Source organism: Leuciscus leuciscus, assembly GCF_965113295.1.
Source record: "Leuciscus leuciscus genome assembly, chromosome: 19".
NCBI classification, from domain to species: Eukaryota; Metazoa; Chordata; class Actinopteri; order Cypriniformes; family Leuciscidae; genus Leuciscus; species Leuciscus leuciscus.
Window position 1 is genome coordinate 38,819,031 of NC_138743.1, and position 23,598 is coordinate 38,842,628.

Genomic DNA, 23,598 nt, shown 5'->3' on the forward strand with positions numbered 1-23,598 from the left:
CCATACCAATTGTGTCCCGTTGTCCTTTACTGTCCCTGTCCACAATCCCTGTCTTTCTCTACTTATTACCGCTGGCCAGTTGGTTTTGTATGCCATAGAGAGCCCAGGATTGAAGAACAGGATTGAAGCTTCCAGTCTTTCCCACACACACACACACACACACACACACACACACACACACACACACACACACACACACACACACACACACACACACACAATCACGCTACAGGAATAAAGCGCATGCTTAAGACCATAAGCTCATCTCACTAATCAGATACCCTGCTGGTTACCTTGTCTTCTTTTCTTTTTACCACTGCTTAATTCTTATTGAATTAACATTATATATGCGTTAGAATCAAAATACATAGTAAAAATCTTCAGTGACTTCAGTTTTTTTCTACAGTGGAAACAGTTTTCATAAAAAAATAACTGTTTAAGTGACTCTATCAATTTCGTTTCTGTGAAATTGAACAACAACAGCAGATGATGAATTAAGTTCAGTGTGGCTTGAGGTTACAGTATTTATAGATGTTTACTTCTGACTGAAATCCTCCCTGGATTTATGCCAGTGATGTCTTCAAGCTGGCAAAGGCAAGGATTTAAACAGGGCAAAATGATCCACAAGAATCACAAGCAGTGGCAGATGCTGATAATGGCATTAAAGTTCAAAGCTCAAATCAGTTTTTATAGTTTATTAAATGTACAGCTTTACATATACAATATGCAAAAAGAAACAGTACAGAAAGAGGAGTGTAATTTCAACGGTTTGGTTCGTTATTTTTAGGATTACACACTTCACCATTACATTCAGTACATTAATACGTAAATGCAGACTCCCTGTTAAGTTAAATATATAAAAAAACATACAGCAAAATTCATCAAATCACTGTTTTAGCAACTTTCATAGGTTACTTGCAGTATTGATATATGTACAATGTATATCACTGCAAAAAATGCTTTTCTTACTTCGTATTTTGTCTGGTTTCCAGTCCAAATATCTAAAGATTCTTAAAATCAAGATGTCTTTACTAAAGTAGTAAAATTCTATAAGATATTATGTCTTGTTTTCCGGGAATATAAATCAAAAGTAAGATTATTTTTCTTACCCCATTGGCAGATCATTTTGCTTTTTTAAGCAACAAATCACTTAATTTTGAAAAATCACTTAAATTTGTTTCCCCAGAAAACAAGACATAATATCTTATGTCATTTTAATCATCTAGTAGATGCATCTTGATTTAAGAATTTTTAGATATTTGGACTGGAAACAAGACAAAAATATTAAGTAAGAAAATCATTTTTACAAAAGATGAAAAATCCAGATTATTTAAGTCTGAAAGATTCACTGTTCTGGCCAAGGAAGCGTTTGTTTGTTGCTGGAATTGCTAGAAGAATACAAGACAACACTTTTATTTTTATCTCGTAGTGTGTCTTTGCGTCACCGGTAAATGGCGGGACACTGAGGGATCTGTACCGCCTCTATCCATATTTTTAAAATCCTCAGTATTGTTATTAATGAAAACATCTTTAGAAATGACACTGATCTCATTCACTGATGGTGCTACACCAGGGCTGGTGACGCCTGGAGTGGTCCGGCCCGCTTCATGTAGTACGGTAATGTTTGCGGTGGCTGTGTCCTCTCTAATGCGTCTAGCCAACCGCCCCATGATCGATGCCCTCGAGTTCTCTGACAGCTCCCACAGGACTATGTAACACTTTGGGATAAAATGACAAAAGATTATGCCATAGTTGGATGCCAGGATGGCCGAGGCCTGAACAATGTGCCGCTGTTCGGTCTTGTTTCTTTCAATATAAATGGGAATAAAGCAAAGCCAGACAAACAGATGAATCAATATGCTGAAGATAATGACGCCAGTCTCGTTGAAATCATGTGGCACTTTTCTACCCTTGAATGCAAGAAAGAAACAAATGAAGGCCAATAGAGCTATGTAACCATGCATCACCACAAAACCTATGATGGAGCCCTCGTCGCAGACAACATATTTTTTTAGGCCAGTCTCAGGCCACTTTATATCTGGTCCAGGAGACTTTCCCAGAGTCATCCAGAACAACAGGATGATTCCTTGAGCACCGGTAAGCAGGACTAAATTGATAACAGGCTTGTAGAGCTTTTTAAGCTGGTGCTGCTTGTCCGGATCAAAGGCCAGGAAAGCCAGGAAAGTGCGGTAGGCTTTGACCAGGATGCAGGAAACGCAGAGGGTGAACCCGAGACCGTACAAGGCTTGCTGAGCCCTGCACTGGTGCTCGTTCGGCCGGCCGATGAACATGATCACGCTGGCGAAGCTGACCGTCAGCCCCAGGAACATGAAACAAGACATTGTGTTGTCAGCCTTTCTGATGACTGTGGTGTTTCTGTGCACATTGAAAATGATGAAAGAGATGAACACTAGAATCAAGCCTATCACTGTGGCCACTAACAGAGCTATGGGATAACTGCCATTCCAAACCAGATAAATCTCCTGGAAATACTCGCATTCACTTGCTCCCGGAGTAGACCATTTTCCATCGGGACATTTCAGGCATTCGGGGAAATCTGAAAAGGAAAATGCACTTGTTTTGTCATCAAATTTGAACTAGGAAAGCACAAGTCAAACCAAAAATTATTCAGACACCAGACATAATTTTAATTTAAGATTAAGATATACTTTATTGTCCCCGAAGGGAAATTTGTTTTGGACTCTGTCCATTCCGTAGCTTTACAGAGACAACACAAAAGACAATTCACAAAAAGAATAAACATTTCCTTAGCACATCCTCTCCCGAACATTCTCTCATATACATTTAAATAGGTACATATGTATAGTAGTAGACACATTAACGGCTTCCATTGGCACTTATAAAACTTTAAAACTGTTACTTAATTAAAAACTGGCATATTGCACACAAAAAACACACAACTGATATATTGCACACTCTCCATATGGCCTACAAAAATACACAACTGACATATTGCATACTCCATAGCACCCATTAAAATACACAACTGACATATTGCACTCTCCATAAGGCCCATAAGATACACAATTGGCATACTGCACACTCCATAATACCCATAAAATACACAACTGATATATTCCACAAGGCCTATATAATACACAATTGGCATACTGCACACTAATAGCACCCCTAAGATACACAACTTATGTATTGCACACTCTATCTGGCCTACAAAAATACACAATTGACATATTGCACATTCTCTATGGCCTACAAATCGTACAAATGACATATCACAGACCTCAACAACCAACATATTGCACACCCCAAAAGCCTACAGATTGCAAAAAGAACATATTACACACACCTACATATTAGAGTTAATGAGCTTAATAGACATAGGTAAAAATAATTTTTATAACCGTTTAGCCTACATTTAGGAACTCTAAATCTTCTGCCAGAGCGTAAAAGCTGAAATTCTGGATGAAGGATGTGGGTCGGGTCAGAAACTATTTTTTGTGCCTGTCTGATAACCGACTGCTCATAGATTTTCTGGGGGGGCAGATCGTTTTTAACCCCCATAATCTTCATAGCTGTCTTTACTTGACGAGCGATCTGTGATTTTGATTGTACTGTCAGGTTACCGTACCAACTTGTAATACCGTACTTTAAAATACTCTCTAATATTGCATGATAGAACAACAGCATATATTTTTTGTTCTACTCCATACAATCTAAGTCTCCGTAAAAAATGCATCCTCTGCTGGAGTCTGGAGCAGACAGTATTTACATGATCCTTCCAGGTCAGTGCATTATCAATATGTACACCAAGGTACTTGTAAGAGCTAACCTGAGTAATGGGTACATTGTTAATTACTACAGGCCTGGTGTCGCCTATGGCTTTTGGGTCAAACACCATCTCCTCAGTCTTAGTTACGTTTAGCACAAGATAATTATCATCGCACCACTGAACAAATTCCTCAATTTCTGTATAATACGCGGCTGGACTTTTATCTTTATGCATGAGGCCAAGGATTGCTGTATCATCAGAGAATTTAATAATGTAATTATCAGTATGGTGTCTAGGGCAATCTTTAGTATATAATGTAAAAAGGGCTGGCGAGCTGACACAGCCCTGCGGGACACCAGTGCTGATTGGCCTGGGCTCCGTAAGAGCATTATTCACTTTAACCTGTTGAGTACGGTTTGTTAAAAATGAAAAATACCAGTTAAGAATAAAATAATTAACATTCATGTGTTTCAGTTTCTGAATGAGCATATAAGGCTGTATAGTGTTAAAAGCCGAACTAAAATCAACAAATAAAATACGTGTGTAGGCTTTGGGGTCTTCAAGGTGTTTACTGACAAGATGTGAAATGCTACTGATAGCATTGTCTGTGCCGCGCCCCTGCCTGTAAGCAAACTGAAACGGATCTAAAAACGCACCAACATCTTGTTTAAGAAATGACACCATTATCCTCTCAAAACATTTCATAACAATAGAAGTTAGCGCCACAGGCCTAAAATCATTATTCACCTTTGGGCATGGTTTTTTAGGTACCGGTGTAATTACTGATTTCTTCCACAGAGTGGGTATGACGTGCGAGTCTACTGATTTTTGAAAGATTGGAAACCATGCAGGTGTCAGCTCATCTGCACATGTCTTTAACAAAAATGCGGATATTCCATCCGGTCCCGTTGCCTTCTTAGTACATACATTTTTTAAATGCAATCTTACCGCCTTGGGTTCTATCACCAACCTTACATCCTGCTCTGTGACAGAAATTGTCTCTAAAATATTCTTCCCTTCAAAAGAGAAGTCCCAAGTTTCAAATCTCAGATAAAAGTCATTCAGTTCATTAGCTCTTTGCAGGTCATCTGAAGTGCTGATACGTTTTTGAGCCGGTGTCATATTCGTGATTGCCTTCATCGTGTCCCATAGTGTTATGAAGCATCAGAATCTGGGGGATCCATTCGCAGCGTGATTTAATAATAAGAGTAGTCAAACAGGCAAAGGTCAGAACCAGCAGATACAGCAGTGAAGACAAGGCTTAATCGTAGTACAAAACCAGGCAGAAGATCAGGGCAGGTAGCAAACAATCAAAGTCAGAGATCCAAGCAGAGGTAACGTAGGCAGGCAGCAGACAGGGAGAAATCCAGAAACGGGCAAGGTCAAAAATACAAACAGGCAGTCACAGGAATAAACGCTCAGTAGAGTTCACAACAGTAAAACAAGACTTCGCAGTGAGGGTGAGAATGTGTGAGACATAAATAGTCCATAGAATGAGGATCAGGTGTGACTGTAATCAGGAACAGTGCAGGTGAATAATGCAATGCAGGTGTATGAAGTAATCAGTCCAGGTAGATGCAGGATGGGAAATGTAGTCTGTGAGTGAATATGATAGTCTTATGTGGAGTGCCCTCTGGTGGCTCTCAAGGGCACTCCAGCTGGTGACCGTTACATAGCCCCCCCTTTAAGGAGCGGATTCCAGACGCTCCTAAAACTGTCCAGGAGGGAGGTGGAGTGGAGGCGGACCCGGGGGCGGGATGGAGGGCCAGGCCCGTGCAGCGGAAGAGGAACTGAAGACTCCGGCAGGGCGGAAGGCCAGGGCGGATCAGACTGTGCAGACGACCAGGGCGGATCAGGCTGTGCAGGCGACCAGGGCGGAGCAGGCTGTGCAGGCGACCAGGGCGGAGCAGGCTGTGCAGGCGACCAGGGCGGAGACGACCCTTCAGGCGGCCGGGGAGGAGACGACCCTTCAGGCGGCCGGGGAGGAGACGACCCTTCAGGCGGCCGGGGCGGAGACGACCCTTCAGGCGGCCGGGGCGGAGACGACCCTTCAGGCGGCCGGGGCGGAGACGACCCTTCAGGCGGCCGGGGCGGAGACGACCCTTCAGGCGGCCGGGGCGGAGACGACCCTTCAGGCGGCCGGGGCGGAGACGACCCTTCAGGCGGCCATGGCACAGGAACAGGACTCGGCTCAGGAACAGACACCGGCTCAGGAACAGGAACAGACACCGTGTCGGCGACCATCTCTGCTGAGGACTCAGGCGACGTGGTGGCGGTCAATTCGTCTGGAGACACTGGCTCTGTGGCGGCCATCTTGTACGGAGACACTGGCTCGGCGGTGGCCATCTTGTACGGAGACACTGGCGTGGAGTCGGTCATCTTGTCCGAAGACACAGGCGTGGAGTCGGCCATCTTGTCCGAAGACACAGGCGTGGAGTCGGCCATCTTGTCCGAAGACACAGGCGCAGAAAGAGGAAGAGGAACAGATTCAATCTCGGCGGGACGAGACTCTTGACGGGCGGACGTGACGTGAGGCTCAGTCTCTGGATCGGCAGACGTGACGTGAGGCTCAGTCTCTGGATCGGCAGAAGTGACGTGAAGCTCAGTCTCTGGATCGGCAGAAGTGACGTGAAGCGCAGTCTCTGGATCGGCAGAAGTGACGTGAAGCTCAGTCTCTGGATCGGCAGAAGTGACGTGAAGCTCAGTCTCTGGATCGGCAGAAGTGACGTGAAGCTCAGTCTCTGGATCGGCAGAAGTGACGTGAAGCTCAGTCTCTGGATCAGGATCAGCGCGTTCTGAGCTTGACGGGACCAGCGGCGGCAAGGGCTTTGAGCTGGGCAGGACCAGCGGCGAAGAAGGCTGAGCGCTGGGCAGGACCAGCAGCGAAGAAGGCTGAGCGCTGGGCAGGACCAGCGGTGAAGAGGACTCTGAGCTGGCTAGGACCAGCGGCGAAGACGACTCTGAACTGGACGGAACCATCGGTGAAGGCTCGGTGCTGGACGGAACCAGCGGCGAAGAGGACTCAGTGCTGGACGGGACCAGCGGTGAAGAGGGCTCTGAGCTGGACAGGACCAGCAGTGAAGGCTCTAGCTTGGCGGGCATGTCGCTTGCTGTCTCAGGCGCGGCGGGCATGATGCTCTCAGTCTCAGGGGCAGCGGGCATGACGCATACTGCCTTGGCTTCGGCAGATCTGGCGTGAAGTGCGGGCTCGGCTGGACTGGCGTGAAGTGCATGCTCGGCTGGACTGGCGTGAAGTGCATGCTCGGCTGGACTGGCGTGGAGAAGCTCAGCCTCGGAGGACGTGACAGGACGAGGCTGAGGAATGAGGGCTAATGTGGGCGTACCATGCTTCTCCTCCGTGATCCCCACAGCATAGGCAGAACCACTCAGTTGCAGGGCCAAATAAATATAAAATCCTAAAGTCCATTGGGGATTGTGCAGTGGCATAGCGGAGCTGAGCGGCTCGGATAGCCCTCCACGAAAAAATATCATAATGCATACCTCATCCATAGAAGTCAGGTGAGCAAGCTCCAGAAAGTCAACAATGTAACTCTCGATGGGTTGATCTCCTTGACGGAGACGCATAATCTTGACTGCTGGATTCATGATGGTGAGTTCTCAGCTGCTGGATCTATGTGTGGCGAAGTCTTCTGTTATGAAGCATCAGAGTCTGGAGGATCCATTCGCAGAGTGATTTAATAATAAGAGTAGTCAAACAGGCAAAGGTCAGAATCAGCAGATACAGCAGTGAAGACAAGGCTTAATCGTAGTACAAAACCAGGCAGAAGATCAGGGCAGGTAGCAAACAATCAAAGTCAGAGATCCAAGCAGAGGTAACGTAGGCAGGCAGCAGACAGGGAGAAATCCAGAAACGGGCAAGGTCAAAAATACAAACAGGCAGTCACAGGAATAAACGCTCAGTAGAGTTCATAACAGTAAAACAAGACTTCGCAGTGAGGGTGAGAATGTGTGAGACATAAATAGTCCATAGAATGAGGATCAGGTGTGACTGTAATCAGGAACAGTGCAGGTGAATAATGCAGTGCAAGTGTATGAAGTAATCAGTCCAGGTAGATGCAGGATGGGAAATGTAGTCTGTGAGTGAATATGATAGTCTTATGTGGAGTGCCCTCTGGTGGCTCTCAAGGGCACTCCAGCTGGTGACCGTTACACATAGATTTTTTTATTTCTTTTCTCTAAAACTCTGTTCGATTAGTTCTTTATGTCTCCTCCTGGCTTTCCTGAGCAAATGATTAAGCTCAGCTTGCACGATTTTCAGTTGTGCTCTGTCCTGGTTCTTAAATGCCAATTTCTTACAGTTGATACAGTCTTTAACCTCCTTAGTTATATATGGTTTATTGTTAGGATACATAATTATTTCTTTTTGAGGTATAACATTGTCCACACAAAAATGTATGTAATCCGTAACCGTCTCTGCTGCTTTATCCACGTCCAGTTCATGAAAAATACTCCACTCTGTCGAGAGAAAATAGCCTTTAAGGGACTCTATGCTGTCACTCGTCCATACCTTAACAGTCTTGGTGTATGGTTTACTGCTTTTAAGGACAGTTTTGTAAGTAGGAATGAGATGTACTACATTGTGGTCCGAATTTGACAACGGGGGTTTAGCCCTGCTCACATAAGCATTCCTCACATTACAATAACACTTATCAAGGATTCTATCCTCTCTTGTACCACATTTAACGTACTGTGAGAATCCCGGGAGTGACAGTTCCAATTTGCAGTGATTAAAATCCCCTAGAATAACAACCGCGGCCTCCGGAGTGCGCAGTAACTGTTGGTGTACACAGTCAGTAATGTGTGCCGCAGCGTTTGCGGCGTTCCCACTGGGAGGCACATACACACTGCAGAGGATGATGTTGCCAAACTCTCTGGGCAGATACAGGGGTCTTAGGCTCAAGCACATTAATTCGACATCGGGATTACAAATACTTTTTCGCAATGTATGTTGCCTGCACCATTTATCATTAATAAAAACACAAATACCTCCGCCTCTGTCTTTACCCGACGTCTCACTCCTGTTGGAGCGAATGAAAGAGAAACCCTCCACCTCACACAGTGAGTCAGGAACATTGGGACGCAGCCATGTCTCCGTAAACACCATTATAGATGACTCGCGGTATTCATAGCAGGCTGAAGCGTTAATCCGTTTTCCTTTTCAAAGATCTCACATTACTGAGGATCATGGAGGGTAACGGTGGCCTGTTACCTCTCCTTCGGAGACGCTGTCGGATACCTCCTCTCTTTCCTCTTCTCCGAATTCGTCTCCTCGGGTCCGAGGACCGTATATCCTCGATGAGGTCGGGCGGTGGATGGTCTCCCGCCGCGCGAAGGGCCAGCAGCTCAACTCTGGTGTATGACAGCGCCAGACTGTTTCCTTTGGTTTGGCATGGCCGGAGGAGTTCCGCAATGAAAAGTACCAATAAAAGTTTTTCCAAGGTCGTCATTGTGTCGACTATACGCATACACACTTCCACGGAGGTTTTTTAAACGTCTAAAATCACCGACAATATCACTCTTAAAAACACAAAAACAAGCTACGGCGTGAAACAAGAGTCCGGGTCGCAGCAGTACCGCGCCACCACCGGAAGTCATTTATTTATTTTTTTCTAGTGTGTGCGGGACACTATAGTTAATTTTTGTAAGTGAGGATAGCAAAATAAAGTAAACTGTGACATATTATACCCAAAAATTCAGACACTTTAACCTGACCATGTTTTGCTTGTGTTTGTGAAAAGTGTTTTTTCTTCTAACAGAAGGATGGACAAAACCAGTGAAATATCATAGAGTTGATAACTCTGAGTTCTTAGTCATATTTTATTACCATTTTCTAAACTATAGCGAATAAACTGTGATAATGTGAGAAATGTTGAAGGTGTCTGAATAAATTTTGGCTTGACTGTATATCGCTATCAGCCCTAACAAGTTTTTTTTCTCTATTATTGGTATTTGGAAGCAGCTAATATTAGGGCTTGTTACCCATGTCTCTGATTGTGATTTGTTAATGGTGTCATTCAATGGTGAGCAAAAAGCTGAGTTCCTGTTTTTGTCTAAGGGTTTGTTACACGACAACAATATGCTTAAAACTGAGAAAATAGACGACACCATTGTCAAATCAATCCCCATTCACATAGATCCGCAGAAACGACTAAAAACGCTGTATTCTGCTGCCAGGCCACTAGATGGCGATTAAACACTATAGACTGAACATGTAATACACATGTGCATGACGTCATCGTCTTCGGAGATTCCCGTTTCTGTTTACGCGGAGACAGTTTCCAAAAACTTGCACTTTGAAACCCTTTTTCAAAACTTTGCGTTTTCAGGCACTCAAAACGCCGTTGTCGGGTAAATGAACGGCCAACGCATAAAAAGTTTTACGTTTTTGGTTGAAAACGGAGTCGTGTAAACAGCCCAAAAGAGTACATCCGGATCAGATTCGGAACGATGATCAAACACAGATGGAGTAGATCGAGTCCATCAACACCCCTAAAGCTTCACAGTCCTGTAACTCATCCTGGTCGACATTTCATTCAGTAACATTAGGCAGATTTGATTTATATGCTGTATAATGTTGATGATTTGCGTCAGCAATCTTCTATCACTGTTTCTGCCTCTTCTTCTCCTGTGTTTTGATCAGGAGATTCAGTACTCTTTCAGAAGATGTGTAATAGCGCCCCCTGCAGTATAACAGTGAAAACACAGACTGATGGGGAAAGAGTTAAAATAATAGGCTTGTTGGCAAGAAATACCTCTGGGTGTGACATACTGCAGTGAAAAACGCAAATGCATTTACTACATATTTTGTTTAGGAACTCTAAATCTTCTGTATCTTCATACTTTTTGTTTTGACTGATGGGTTTGTCTTAGCTATGCTCAATAATTTCAATAATAATATTAATAATAATAATACAATCTGAAGACAGTTCCAGTGTTGCTGTGTTCTACTCTGCATCAAAAATTTCCTAGTGAATCTGTGAATGAATTCTGATTTACCGTATCCATCAGTATATTTTCCTTCAGCACATACAACGCAGTTGTAGCAGCAGGGGATCTTGGACTGGTTCTTCGCAGTTCCAGGACAGCAAGGCTCTGAGCACCTGGCCAAGGGTAGCTGGAGGACAAAAGAGACACATCTCAGTGAAGGTTGTTTTCTTGTGGCGGTGGTCGAGAGAATAGCAAAAGTAGAGACAACACAACTCACGCTCTCATTTATCGACTGGTATTCACTGAGGATCTCCACGTCTCCTTTTTTCAAGAGGAATTTCCCCACGATTTCAATAATTCGTTCATCATCTTTTTCCTGCCACATTATGAGGTCGTAACCATCCACAAAGTCACCGTTTTCGTCAAAGAAATATCTAGTGCCATCGAGTGTGAAATTCACACTGTGCATACTTTCCAATAGCTGCAAAAGAGTACAAGTGTTCTTGAGATTAAACAATTCATCACACCGTTGTTCATGCTTGTTAAAAAAACACAGGAGAATATGGTGTTTGATCTTGGTAATACTTTACAGTAAGGTTAAATTCATTATCTATGAACAATAAACAGCATTTATCAATTTTTTTTCAGCTGAACGTTTTAGATGTAAAATATTTGTTTGAAGTTCCCCTGAGATTTTAAGTTAATATTGCAATGCCATATTCGCATGTACACGGTTTTCTGATGGTCACATGACTATGGAAGTAAATTAATGACAAATATATTTGAAATAAAAAAGCTTGTTGAATTGCACTAATTGAAAAAAATAAACCTATTGCTTTAACAGTTCTTGCATTTTAATGCACTGTATTTTCAGGGCTTGCCTTTTAGGGTCTGAAATTCAACATGGTTGTATATTTAAGCTGTGAATATTTCAGTTCAAAACATTTCACTCACATTTTCATTATTTAAAATTCAATAATCCACATTCGCCATCCAGACTTCACTTCCAAAATATTCAGTCTGTTTAAAAATTACAACCTATAATATTTGACAGGCAATATTCAGTCCATTTTATTTTGTTTGAAATTATGCAAATGTGTAGCGGTAATGTGTTTCTAGGTTCTAGATCTAGGTTAACGTTGATTTCTACACATACAAAATGCATTTTTAATATATAAACACTTGCAACAATTAGCATCAGTTAATGTATTGCGAACAAGCATGAGTTAACAATGAGCATCAACCTAATAAACGTCATGTTAACCAGCTGAACCTCACGGGGAAGTGTTCTCCTCTTATTGTAAGTTCAAAGCGCCGTGGGCTTGAGAGATCTCACCTTCCAGGGAGGGAAGTTGTTGTCTCCGGAGCAGGCGGTGTGGTTGCAGTCCAGCAGTGTCCTGAGCCCGTGTGCTATAGCATATATGGCCAGCCTCTCCATGTAGGCCTCTCTCAGGTCCACTGCGTACAGCACGTCATCTGTGGAGCAGTCCCTGGGCCAAAGCGAGCAGTTCAGTCTCAGCTGCTTGTACTCTTCTATGAAGTCATTTTTTGCTCCTGGCGTCGGCCTGAGGTTTCTCAAGTAGTCTGTAAACCCTGGTATGTTTCCCATGGTAAAGGAAAAGCCAAAGATTTTACCCACTTTGTTTATGTCGGTCATCTTTGTTAAGGGCCGGTAAAGGGCCCAGGCGTCGCTCGCGATCCAGACTCTGCTTGTGTTGGTTTGGATCATCTCCTTGAAAAGCTTCTCCACCAGCTGTGGCTTCAGGATGAGCAGCACCACCTTGGCGCGAGACTCTCTAATGCTCTTAGCAGCTTCTTTGATGTACTTCTCCACATCGACGTGGTCCAAGTAGTGCGTTACCGTTTTCTCAAAATCGACACATATCGTTCCAGCTGACTGTTGCACGAAGCTTTGGTAGGCCGCTCTCCCGTAGTCATCATCTCCGTACACGACACCGACCCAGTTCCATGAGAAATGAGTCATGAGCTTGACCAGCGCCTGAGCCTGGTAGATGTCACTGGGAATCACACGCATGAAGGACGGGTACCGCAGTTTGTCGCTCAGGACTGGAGCAGAGGATGCGGTGCTGACCTGTTGGCAGATAAACATCATGCCTTAACACCGGGTCCTAAACAGATGTGATGCTGCAACAGGCAATCAACGTCTTTCCCACGTTAACCCTCTGGAGTCTGAGCGGTTTTTTGGGCCCTGGGGGTGTTCTGGCATGCTCTGACATTTGTGCTTTTTTCAGTTGCTTATAAACATATTAACCCTCTTCGGTCTGGGCTGTTTTTGGGGCCCTTGAGATGTTCTGACATGCCCTGACATTTGTGCTTTTTTCAGTTGCATATAAACATATTAATGGCAAAGGTGTAAATTCACTCTATATAGCACAAACAGGACTACAATAATATGTGAGCCACATGTATGTACATGTTTTCATTTTTGAGAGAATAATGTTTATGCGTGGTTATCGAAAAAACTAAAAATTAAAGTTTTTGAAATAAGGCCACAAAACACATACTAAATATGTGGCAATAAGACTTTTGACTAATGGATGTCGTCGCCTATAGTTTTTTCTTCAAAATTATGTGAAAATAGTCTTGCTTTATCGTTCACATAAAACCATACATTGATTTAAATTGATGTAAAACAGGTTTTGCTTGGAAAGCCAATATGCGAGGGGGGCGTGAACGAGGAGTGGTTTACACCTTAGAATACAATGTCCCACCCACTCTGCATAATTAGCCATTCATTCAGGTGTGACACTGACTGAGCCACAATGCAAGGACAAAAGATATATTTAGAAGAAGACTTATATTGACCATTTAAGATTTTGCTTACATCTATCTTGTAAATATGTTTTGCTATTTTATTAAAACGGTTACAATTACAACAATAATTACAATTTCAACAATATTTCAAGTGTACTCTTTCTTTGTAAAAAAAATGATTATAGGCCTACATTTTATCTATGTATTCATTAGTTTGAATATAGCCAACATTGGAACAGCTAACATCTTAGTTGATGACTTTATTTTTGACAAAAATAGTATTTTATATATAGAAATTGCTAAACAAAAGCTTATTTGATGTGGCAGTAAATTCTACAGTAAAAACTGTACCCAAATCTACTAAACAAAATGTTGTCTTTCATATTTCGTCTGACTGTAACGTTGTTTTCATGAAATATTAGGGCATATTGTTAATTTGCAGTTTAATACGTTGCTTATACAAATAGCCTACATTTTATTTCAACATTCAGTCGATTTTTACTCATCTCAGTATAGCAATACAGTTTGCTAAAACATCATCATTCATTCACACACGCGATTTAAATTTAAACTGTCTTTGCCAGCTGTGGTAAACAGCGCGCATCTCTGCCGTTTATTCATTCATAAACAGAAACCCACGTGAAGAAATTCACGTGAGAAGGAAAAAACTTACTAGTATTCCTCAGCTCGCTCCTCGATATACTCGCACTTCTGAGGGACATTTTCCATTAGTATTATTCCTCACAGCGCTGCAAGACGGTGTAAACAAGTAGCCTAATGATCTAAATAAACTTGTGTGTTTTCTCGAGCTGATGGGGGCGTTCACAGGATTGCCTCAGCCATTTGCGTTTGAATAGCGCGCGCTCTCCGTGGGCGTGTCACATTACATCTGAATTAGCTGTAATGAGGTCTGCTGGAATCGCTCTCTTTTAATACAGATTTCACAAGATGAGAATATTTGTTTTTTATATAAATTACTTCATTTAAAAGAAGAGAATTCAAGCTTCATGCCTGTGTGTCTGTATGTCTGTTTGACTGAGTATTCGCTGAGCTACAGTTCATTTTCGGACGCGTTTCAGAATGGACTTCACTGGCAGAGAGAAGGCAGAACTCGCTTCGTGTTTATTTTTCTTTATTTGGCAAAAAGCACAACACTTTGTTTTTATTGTGAGTATACACAAAAATAATACACATTTAACAGAATCGATTGATGTATGAAACTCCTATGGAAAATCAAAGTCAAAAGAGTATTTATGAGTTTCTTTTACACTGATAAAAAAAAGCGAGCTGGTATCGCCGGCGATACAGCCGACCTCAGGGGGTTAATCAGAGTTTAGTCCGATGTGAGACAATTCTATTTCAGAAACGGTTTGGTAACTCTTTACAATAAGGTTAAATAAACCTTAACATTAATTACATTTACATTTACATTTAGTCATTTAGCAGACGCTTTTATCCAAAGCGACTTACAGATTAGGACTAAATTAAGCGAGTCATCATGAAGAGGCAAAAACAACGCAAGTAGTGCTCAAAAAACAAAGTTCAGGCATTATTCAGAGTAGCATAAACCCGACAAGTGAGGTTTTAAAGGGAAGGGGAAGGGATTTAAAAAAAAAAAAAAAAAAAATTTATGAGGTTAAGTGCTCACGGAAGAGAAGGGTTTTCAGCTGTCTTTTGAATGTTGTCAGGGATTCTGCATTCCGGATGGGGGTGGGGAGAGTGTTCCACCAGCATGGAACTGTGAATGAGAATGTTCTGGAAAGTGATTTTGTGGCTTTCTGTGATGGAACCACGAGACGTCGCTCTTTGACCGATCGTAGGCTTCTGGTAGGGATGTAGACCCGTAGGAGTGAGTGAAAGTAGGAGGGAGCTGAGCCTGTGATAGATCTGTAAGCAAGCGTCAGTGCCTTGAACTTGATGCGAGCAGCGAGAGGTAGCCAGTGCAGAGAGATGAACAGAGGAGTGACGTGGGCCCTCTTGGGCTCGTTGAAGACAAGACGAGCTGAAGCATTCTGAATCATTTGTAGAGGTTTGGTTGCACATGATGGAAGTTTCTAATTAATGCATTAACTAATATGAACTAACAATAAGCAATACATTTGTTACTGTATTTGTTAATCTTTGTTAATGTTAATATAAATACAGACTTTAGATGATAATACAAACTTTTGATTTTAATAATGCATTAGTAAATGTAGAAATTAACATGAACAAAGATTAATAAATGCTGTAGAAGTGCAGTTAATTATTAGTTCATGGTAACTAACTGATGTAGTTAACTGATGTTAACTAATGAACCTTATTGTAAAGTTTTATTAACGGTTTCTATCCCTGCAACAACGCGGCTGAAACAACATCATGCAAAATATGACAATGATATTCTCATGTACTAATTATGTGCCAATTGGCTGATTTTGGACTGATTTGGTTGTGAGTGCAGACAGACTCCGCCCACATGCACTTCTGATTGGCTGATTTTGGACTGATTTGGTTGCGAGTGCAGACAGACTCCGCCCACAAAGCTCTTCTGTCACTGGAATCTTATCGCATATCGTCTGATTAGGACACGGTGTCATTTCATTTCATTTCACGGTGTCATTTTCATCTGCGTGCATTTTCAATTCAACGGGCTACTACCGGGCTAGATCCGGGCTAATATGGTCATACTTCCTGGTTCTGGTAAGAACTCGAGCTGCTGCGTTTTGAACTAGCTGTAGTTTGTTTATTAAGCGTGCAGGGCAACCACCCAGTAGAGCATTACAATAATCTAGCCTTGAGGTCATGAACGCATGAACTAATCGTTCCGCATTTTAGCATATGACGTAATTTAGATATATTTTTAAGATGGAAAAATGCGGTTTTACAGATACTAGACACGTGACTTTCAGATGAAAGATTGATATCAAAGAGCACACCCAGGTTCCTAACCGACGACGAAGACTTGACAGAGCAGCCATCAAGTGTTAGACAGTATTATAGATTATTACGTGAGGACGTTTTTTGTCCAATAATTAGAATCTCTGTTTTTTCAGAGTTAAAGGGATGGTTTGGAGTAAAATCAACCTAGGGTCCTTTGCACCATGACCTCGAGCCAAACACCCCCCCAGAAGCCTTTTTCCCCTTGGTCGAACATTATTAAAGTTAGAGCTTATTTAGAGATATCAGCCGACAGAGATGGCTTAGTGCAGGCGCTAATGGATTCAAGGCTGTATCTGGTAAATTGCCCCACTAATAATGCCCAGAATGGCACCAAACTTCTACATTAGTACAAATAGGTTCTGTACTCATAAAACAAGGCATTAGAACGTTTGTAAGTACATCAGGAGTTTATTTAAATAACACTTGCCTGATGGCTCATGCTACCGCTAACCCGGACGTCGAGGTCACTTCCGTGATTTGGGAAAAGCACATAAAAGTCCTGGCAGAAAGCGATGCATAAGGATGTAGTGTAACGACGCCCAGTTCCAGGAATGCACTAATATTTTGTTGGTAGTATCAGTTTGCAACAATTATTAGTTAACACTAAGTTGTCAACACTTTGAAAAAAATTATTATTCGTCGTTACACCACATCATTATGCATCGCTTTCTGCCAGGACTTTTACATGCTTTTCCCAAATAACGGAAATGAGCTCGACGTCAGAGCGTGAAGAAATATAGAGCTGAGTATAGGGCTGTAACGATTCCTCAATTAAAGTCGAGTACTCGATTTAAAAATATCCTCGATTGCAATTTACCCGTGTTGAGTAACCGGCAAAATACCGGAAGTGGCGCATATACAGACGTGAATCCATGAACCGCATTATTACACCGTTTTATAAGGCTACACGATCTATTTAAAACAATTTACAATCATAAAATAGCAAAGTGCTATCATGAAATCGCAAAGGCTGTGATATCCGCAAAAAATATCACAAAAATGTATGCGCTGTTTTTTGTTTTGTTTTTTTACAGAGAAGCACGACGCTTTAATTATTTATATGCGTGCAGATTGTTAAAAGTAACTCAGCTCCGTTCATAGTAAACGCTGCTCCACACATACTCGGTCTCCTCATGTGCTGTTTGTTTAGGTTTCCGATAATGTACGTTTGGGAACGCAAAACCTCGGACGCGTGTTTCATATCACTGTCATCATTTATATGCGTGTCTTGGGTTTCTCAAACTCCATCTCTGCGTGCTGTGAGTTTTTGTGGCTTATAACGTTCATCTGCATGCAGTTTGCGCCGTTTCACAAGATTCGTAACGCAACTCAAGAATAATACATAAACATCTCTCTGAAATGCGAATTGTTGTTCATCGCGATTTCAAAATAAAAGTTTAACCCTTGCACTGAGTTTGCATGTTTTGACGTGCACACAAGCTATTGTTATTTTATTTTTATTTTTTACAGCAGCTGTTGCATCTCTACCATACAGAAGAGACCAAATATTAAAGATTAAGTTGACATTTGAATTAAATTTGGTTTGGCCAATATTAAACAAGGATTTGATCATGCCTTAGTCTAACCAAGCCATTGGCGCTCTCTGCAGGCATTTGTTTTTTTCCGTAATGTACATAGCCTAAGTAATGATGTTTATATTAGTCTATATCATTTATTTTACATGGTGTACTTTAACAGCGTTGTTCAATAAAACCCATATGATTACTTTGATACTTTATTTGAACAAATAATTATTACTTGTTATTATGTATTTAGGTAACACTTAACAATAAGGTTCATTAGTTAACATTAGTTAATGTATTAACCAACATGAACTAACAATGAACAATATATTTGTAACTGTATTTATTAATCTTTGTTAATGTTAGTTTCATTGTTTGTTCATGTTAGTTCACAGTAATGTTAACAAATATAACATTTGATTTTAATAATGTATTAGTAAATGTTTAAATTAATATTAACTACGATTAATAAATGCTGTAGAAGTATTGTTCATTCTTAGTATGTTAGCTAAGGTAGTTAACCCTCTGAGGTCTGAGCTGTTTTCTGGGCTCTGGAGGTGTTCTGACATGCTCTGACATTTGTGTTTTTTTCTGTTACTAGTGACATTTTCATGGCTAAAGTCTAATTACACTGTATTCAGCACAAACTCTGCTACAATAATATATCAGCAGCATGTATGTAAAAGTTTGTAGTTTTGAGATAATGACATTTATGCGTGGTTTGTGAAAATACAAAAAAAAATTCTCACTGAAATAAGGCCATGAAACCCATACTGATTATTTCTATACAAGACTTTTGAAAATTGTATGACATAGCCTAGAATATTTGCTCCAAAACTATGTGAAAATCACCCTGACTGCTCATTCATATAAGACAATATATTGATTTAAAATTTCTAAGACGTGTTTTGTGTGACAAAGCCATATGCGAAGAGGCGTGATCATCTCATGAATATGTAAGCTTTTAACACCTGAGAAAGACAAAGACACTCCCCTAACTGCCCTATTAGGAGCGATCAGAACCTGTCATTCAGAGCAACCTTGCACAAAGAATGAGGAGATTTAAAAAAGAATGGCTTTTAGATTGTTTGGATTTATTTACAACACAACACAATCCAAAAATACAAATGACAAAAGAGCACATTGAAAACAATGATCCAAAGACAGAGACCTTTGTGCCATTCCTAAAAACATTGTACATACCTTTCATTTCCAAGGTGTTTGATTTTCACTTTACCATGTTCATGTACAGAGACTCATGTGAATGTTGAAGTCAGCAGGACTCAGTTGCATCTGGTCCCTGAAAGAAAAGAAAAAAGAAAAAACTGTGAACATACTGATATCAAGAGAAACTATAGGGCTGCACGATTTTGGGAATAGATTTTAGATTTTTCTGGTTAAAATTTCTTTTTAAAATTCACAGAATACACACACACACACATGTTTCCAACAATATATAATGAACACCAGGTTTGTTGTGCCTTGTAGGCATAGGCTACGCAGTGCTGCATAAAATAATAATAACAATAAATTAAATCTTCCAAAAGATTTCAAGAACAACTACGCTAGAGAAAAATATATTGATTATCATATGTTACTTCAAATGTTTCCATTCGTTATGATGATATGAAATGAGATAATAGTAAAAACATAAAGCCTAATGTTTGGTGCATTTTTCCTTTCAAACGCAATCGCGCTCCAAAATATGATACATTCAAACGCACAGCGCGCTCCAAAATGTGATACCACAGCGCGCTCCAAAATATGATACATTCAAACGCCATCGCGCTCCAAAATATTAAACATTATGGTTATACATATCTATGTTTGAGCAGATATCCACAAACAGTATTTAACAGTAAACACGGGTCTAAATAGTATAATATTCACCATATATCTAGCAACAGTTCAACTGCAATGTGAAGTTTATGCAACAATACCATAAACTAATAAGTAAGAATTTCTTACCTTACATCTTTCTTGTCTTCAAATCGCGTTCTTCTTCTTCTGAGGTAAATCCATGTAAGCTCACAGCGTGTCTTCCAAACTCGACGAAAAGCAGAGACTTGTGAAGTGTTTTGGTGTTTTGTGTTTGAGGTAACGAGGGCGTTCGCGTTCCATGTGGAGATTTGCATGTGAATCTCTTTTGCGCGAGTGGGCGTGGCCGAATTAAAAGTAATTAGCAAGCGTTTGAGATACTGGACATCCTGTTGGTTTTATACAAATTACTTAAACAGAGAATATTTGTTTTCAGTTTGAATCCGATCATTTAAAAGTACACACTTAAATGTGTATAATGGTATATGGCTCATAAATGTGTGAGAAGTATTCGCTGAGTTTTGTTTCAGTTTATAGACGTGCTCAAGAAAAAAAAGTTCACCGCGACGGAGAGGCAGAACGCACACCCTGTTTATTTTCTTTATTTTACAAAAGCACAATGTTTTGATTTGATTGTAAGTGGACACATACAAAAGTAGAAATATCACAGATTATTTTTTTATATTTCTTTTTTCTGTATAACCATAAATGACGGAGTCATTTAAGTTTATGTTGCTGCTATGTGAAAAAAATCCAGCAAAACGCGTCGGCGCGTTTCTCGACCTCAGAGGGTTAACTAATGTTAACTAATGAACCATATTGTAAAGTGTTACCTATCTGTATTTTAAGTCATTTAAAAGGCTGTTGTTCACTTTTGATAAATTTTTTTTATCCAATTACTCGATTAATCGATGGAATAATCAGTAGAATACTCGATTACTAAAATAATCGATAGCTACAGCCCTAGCTGAGTATCATCAGCATAACAGTGAAAACTAATGCCATGCTTCCTAATGATATCTCCCAAGGGTAGCATGTACAGAGTGAACAGCAACGGTCCTAGTACTGAGCCTTGTGGTACGCCATACTGAACTTGTGATCGATATGATTTAAACCATGCTAATGCAATTCCACTAATGCCAACATAATTTTCGAGTCTATTTAAAAGAATGTTGTGGTCAATGGTGTCAAATGCAGCACTAAGATTGAGTAACACTAATAGAGAGATACAACCACGATCGGATGATAGGAGCAAATCATTTGTGACTCTAACGAGAGCTGTCTCGGTACTATGGTACGGTCTAAATCCTGACTGAAAATCCTCGTAGATATCATTTCTTTCTAAAAAGGAACATAGTTGTGAGGATACTGCCTGTTCTAGTATCTTTGACAGAAAAGGTAGATTCGAGATCGGCCTGTAATTGACTAATTCTGTAGGGTCAAGTTGCATTTTTTTAACAAGCGGTTTAATCAGAGCCAGCTTAAAGGTTTTTGGTATGTATTCTTATGACAAAGTTACTGAGAGTTTCACTGGTCTGAAAGCAAAACTGACAATTCTGTCATCAGAAGGAGGCTTTATTCAGCTCGGCAAGCTCCTAATACGACTTGTGTGCTACATTACACATTTCCTCAGTGCGTGCACTCAATCGCTCTGCCGCGCGGCGACACTTTGATAGCACTTAGCTTAGCCCAGTTCATTCATTAGGGACCAAACAGAGATGAAGTTAGAAGCGACCAAACACCTCCACGTTTTCCCTATTTAAATACAGTTACACGAGTAGTTACACGACCAAGTATGGTGACACAAAATAAAACGTGGCGCTTTTCTAAGTGGGTAAAAAGGATAACTATAATGTATGGCGGAATAGCACTTGGGACTCGGGAGAACTTCGACTCGGCGCAGTAAAAAGTCACGTTGGTTCAAATGACAGAAGTGAGAGGGAGAGAGGGAGAGGATTTTTCAGGCGTGACTTTTTACTGCGCCGAGTCTGTTTGGTCCCTAATGAATGAACTGGGCTAAGCTAAGTGCTATCAAAGTGTCGCCGCGCGCCAGAGCGATTGAGTGCACGCACTGAGACAAGAGAGATATGTATCAACTCGTCTTAGTTAAGGAAATAACATAGTTTAATATGAAAAAACGGTGGAGTGTTCCTTTAACCCTCTGAGGTCGAGAAACGCGCCGACGCGTTTTGCTGGATTTTTTTCACATAGCAGCAACATAAACTTAAATTACTCCGTCATTTATGGTTATACAGAAAAAAGAAATATAAAAAAATAATCTGTGATATTTCTACTTTTGTATGTGTCCACTTACAATCAAATCAAAACATTGTGCTTTTGTAAAATAAAGAAAATAAACAGGGTGTGCGTTCTGCCTCTCCGTCACGGTGAACTTTTTTTTCTTGAGCACGTCTATAAACTGAAACAAAACTCAGCGAATACTTCTCACACATTTATGAGCCATATACCTTTATACACATTTAAGTGTGTACTTTTAAATGATCGGATTCAAACTGAAAACAAATATTCTCTGTTTAAGTAATTTGTATAAAACCAACAGGATGTCCAGTATCTCAAACGCTTGCTAATTACTTTTTAATTCGACACGCCCACTCGCGCAAAAGAGATTCACATGCAAATCTCCACATGGAACGCGAACGCCCTCGTTACCTCAAACACAAAACACCAAAACACTTCACAAGTCTCTGCTTTTCGTCGAGTTTGGAAGACACGCTGTGAGCTTACATGGATTTACCTCAGAAGAAGAAGAACGCGATTTGAAGACAAGAAAGATGTAAGGTAAGAAATTCTTACTTATTAGTTTATGGTATTGTTGCATAAACTTCACATTGCAGTTGAACTGTTGCTAGATATATGGTGAATATTATACTATTTAGACCCGTGTTTACTGTTAAATACTGTTTGTGGATATCTGCTCAAACATAGATATGTATAACCATAATGTTTAATATTTTGGAGCGGAATGTATCATATTTTGGAGCGCGCTGTGCGTTTGAATGTACAGTATCATATTTTGGAGCGCGATTGCGTTTGAAAGGAAAAATGCACCAAACATTAGGCTTTATGTTTTTACTATTATCTCATTTCATATCATCATAACGAATGGAAACATTTGAAGTAACATGATAATCAATATATTTTTCTCTAGCGTAGTTGTTCTTGAAATCTTTTGGAAGATTTAATTTATTGTTATTATTATTTTATGCAGCACTGCGTAGCCTATGCCTACAAGGCACAACAAACCTGGTGTTCATTATATATTGTTGGAAACGTGTGTGTGTGTGTATTCTGTGAATTTTAAAAAGAAATTTTAACCAGAAAAATCTAAAATCTATTCCCAAAATCGTGCAGCCCTATAGTTTCTCTTGATATCAGTATGTTCACAGTTTCCACAGTTTTTTCTTTCAGGGACCTGATGCAACTGAGTCCTGCTGACTTCAACATTCACATGAGTCTCTGTACATGAACATGGTAAAGTGAAAATCAAACACCTTGGAAATGAAAGGTATGTTTTTAGGAATGGCACAAAGGTCTCTGTCTTTGGATCATTGTTTTCAATGTGCTCTTTTGTCATTTGTATTTTTGGATTGTGTTGTGTTGTAAATAAATCCAAACAATCTAAAAGCCATTCTTTTTTAAATCTCCTCATTCTTTGTGCAAGGTTGCTCTGAATGATAGGGCCTGATCGCTCCTAATAGGGCAGTTAGGGGAGTGTCTTTGTCTTTCTCAGGTGTAAAAAGCGTTACATATTCATGAGATGATCACGCCTCTTCGCATATGGCTTTGTCACACAAAACACGTCTTAGAAATTTTAAATCAATATATTGTCTTATCTGAATGAGC

The 23,598-nt window shown here is 40.6% G+C and overlaps 1 protein-coding gene across 1 annotated transcript in view; it reads right to left on the reverse strand.

The window, feature by feature from the left end:
- Nucleotides 1-680: 680 nt before the first annotated feature.
- Nucleotides 681-23,598, reverse strand: part of olfcb1 (olfactory receptor C family, b1) — a 32,931-nt gene continuing 10,013 nt past the window's right edge. The window contains exons 3-6 of the mRNA XM_082147900.1: nt 12,036-12,791; nt 10,977-11,180; nt 10,769-10,886; nt 681-2,557 (exon numbers count right to left, since the gene is read on the reverse strand). Coding sequence (XP_082004026.1) covers nt 1,419-2,557; nt 10,769-10,886; nt 10,977-11,180; nt 12,036-12,791 — 2,217 coding nt within the window. The 3' untranslated portion in view covers nt 681-1,418. The remainder of the gene's footprint in view (nt 2,558-10,768; nt 10,887-10,976; nt 11,181-12,035; nt 12,792-23,598) is intronic.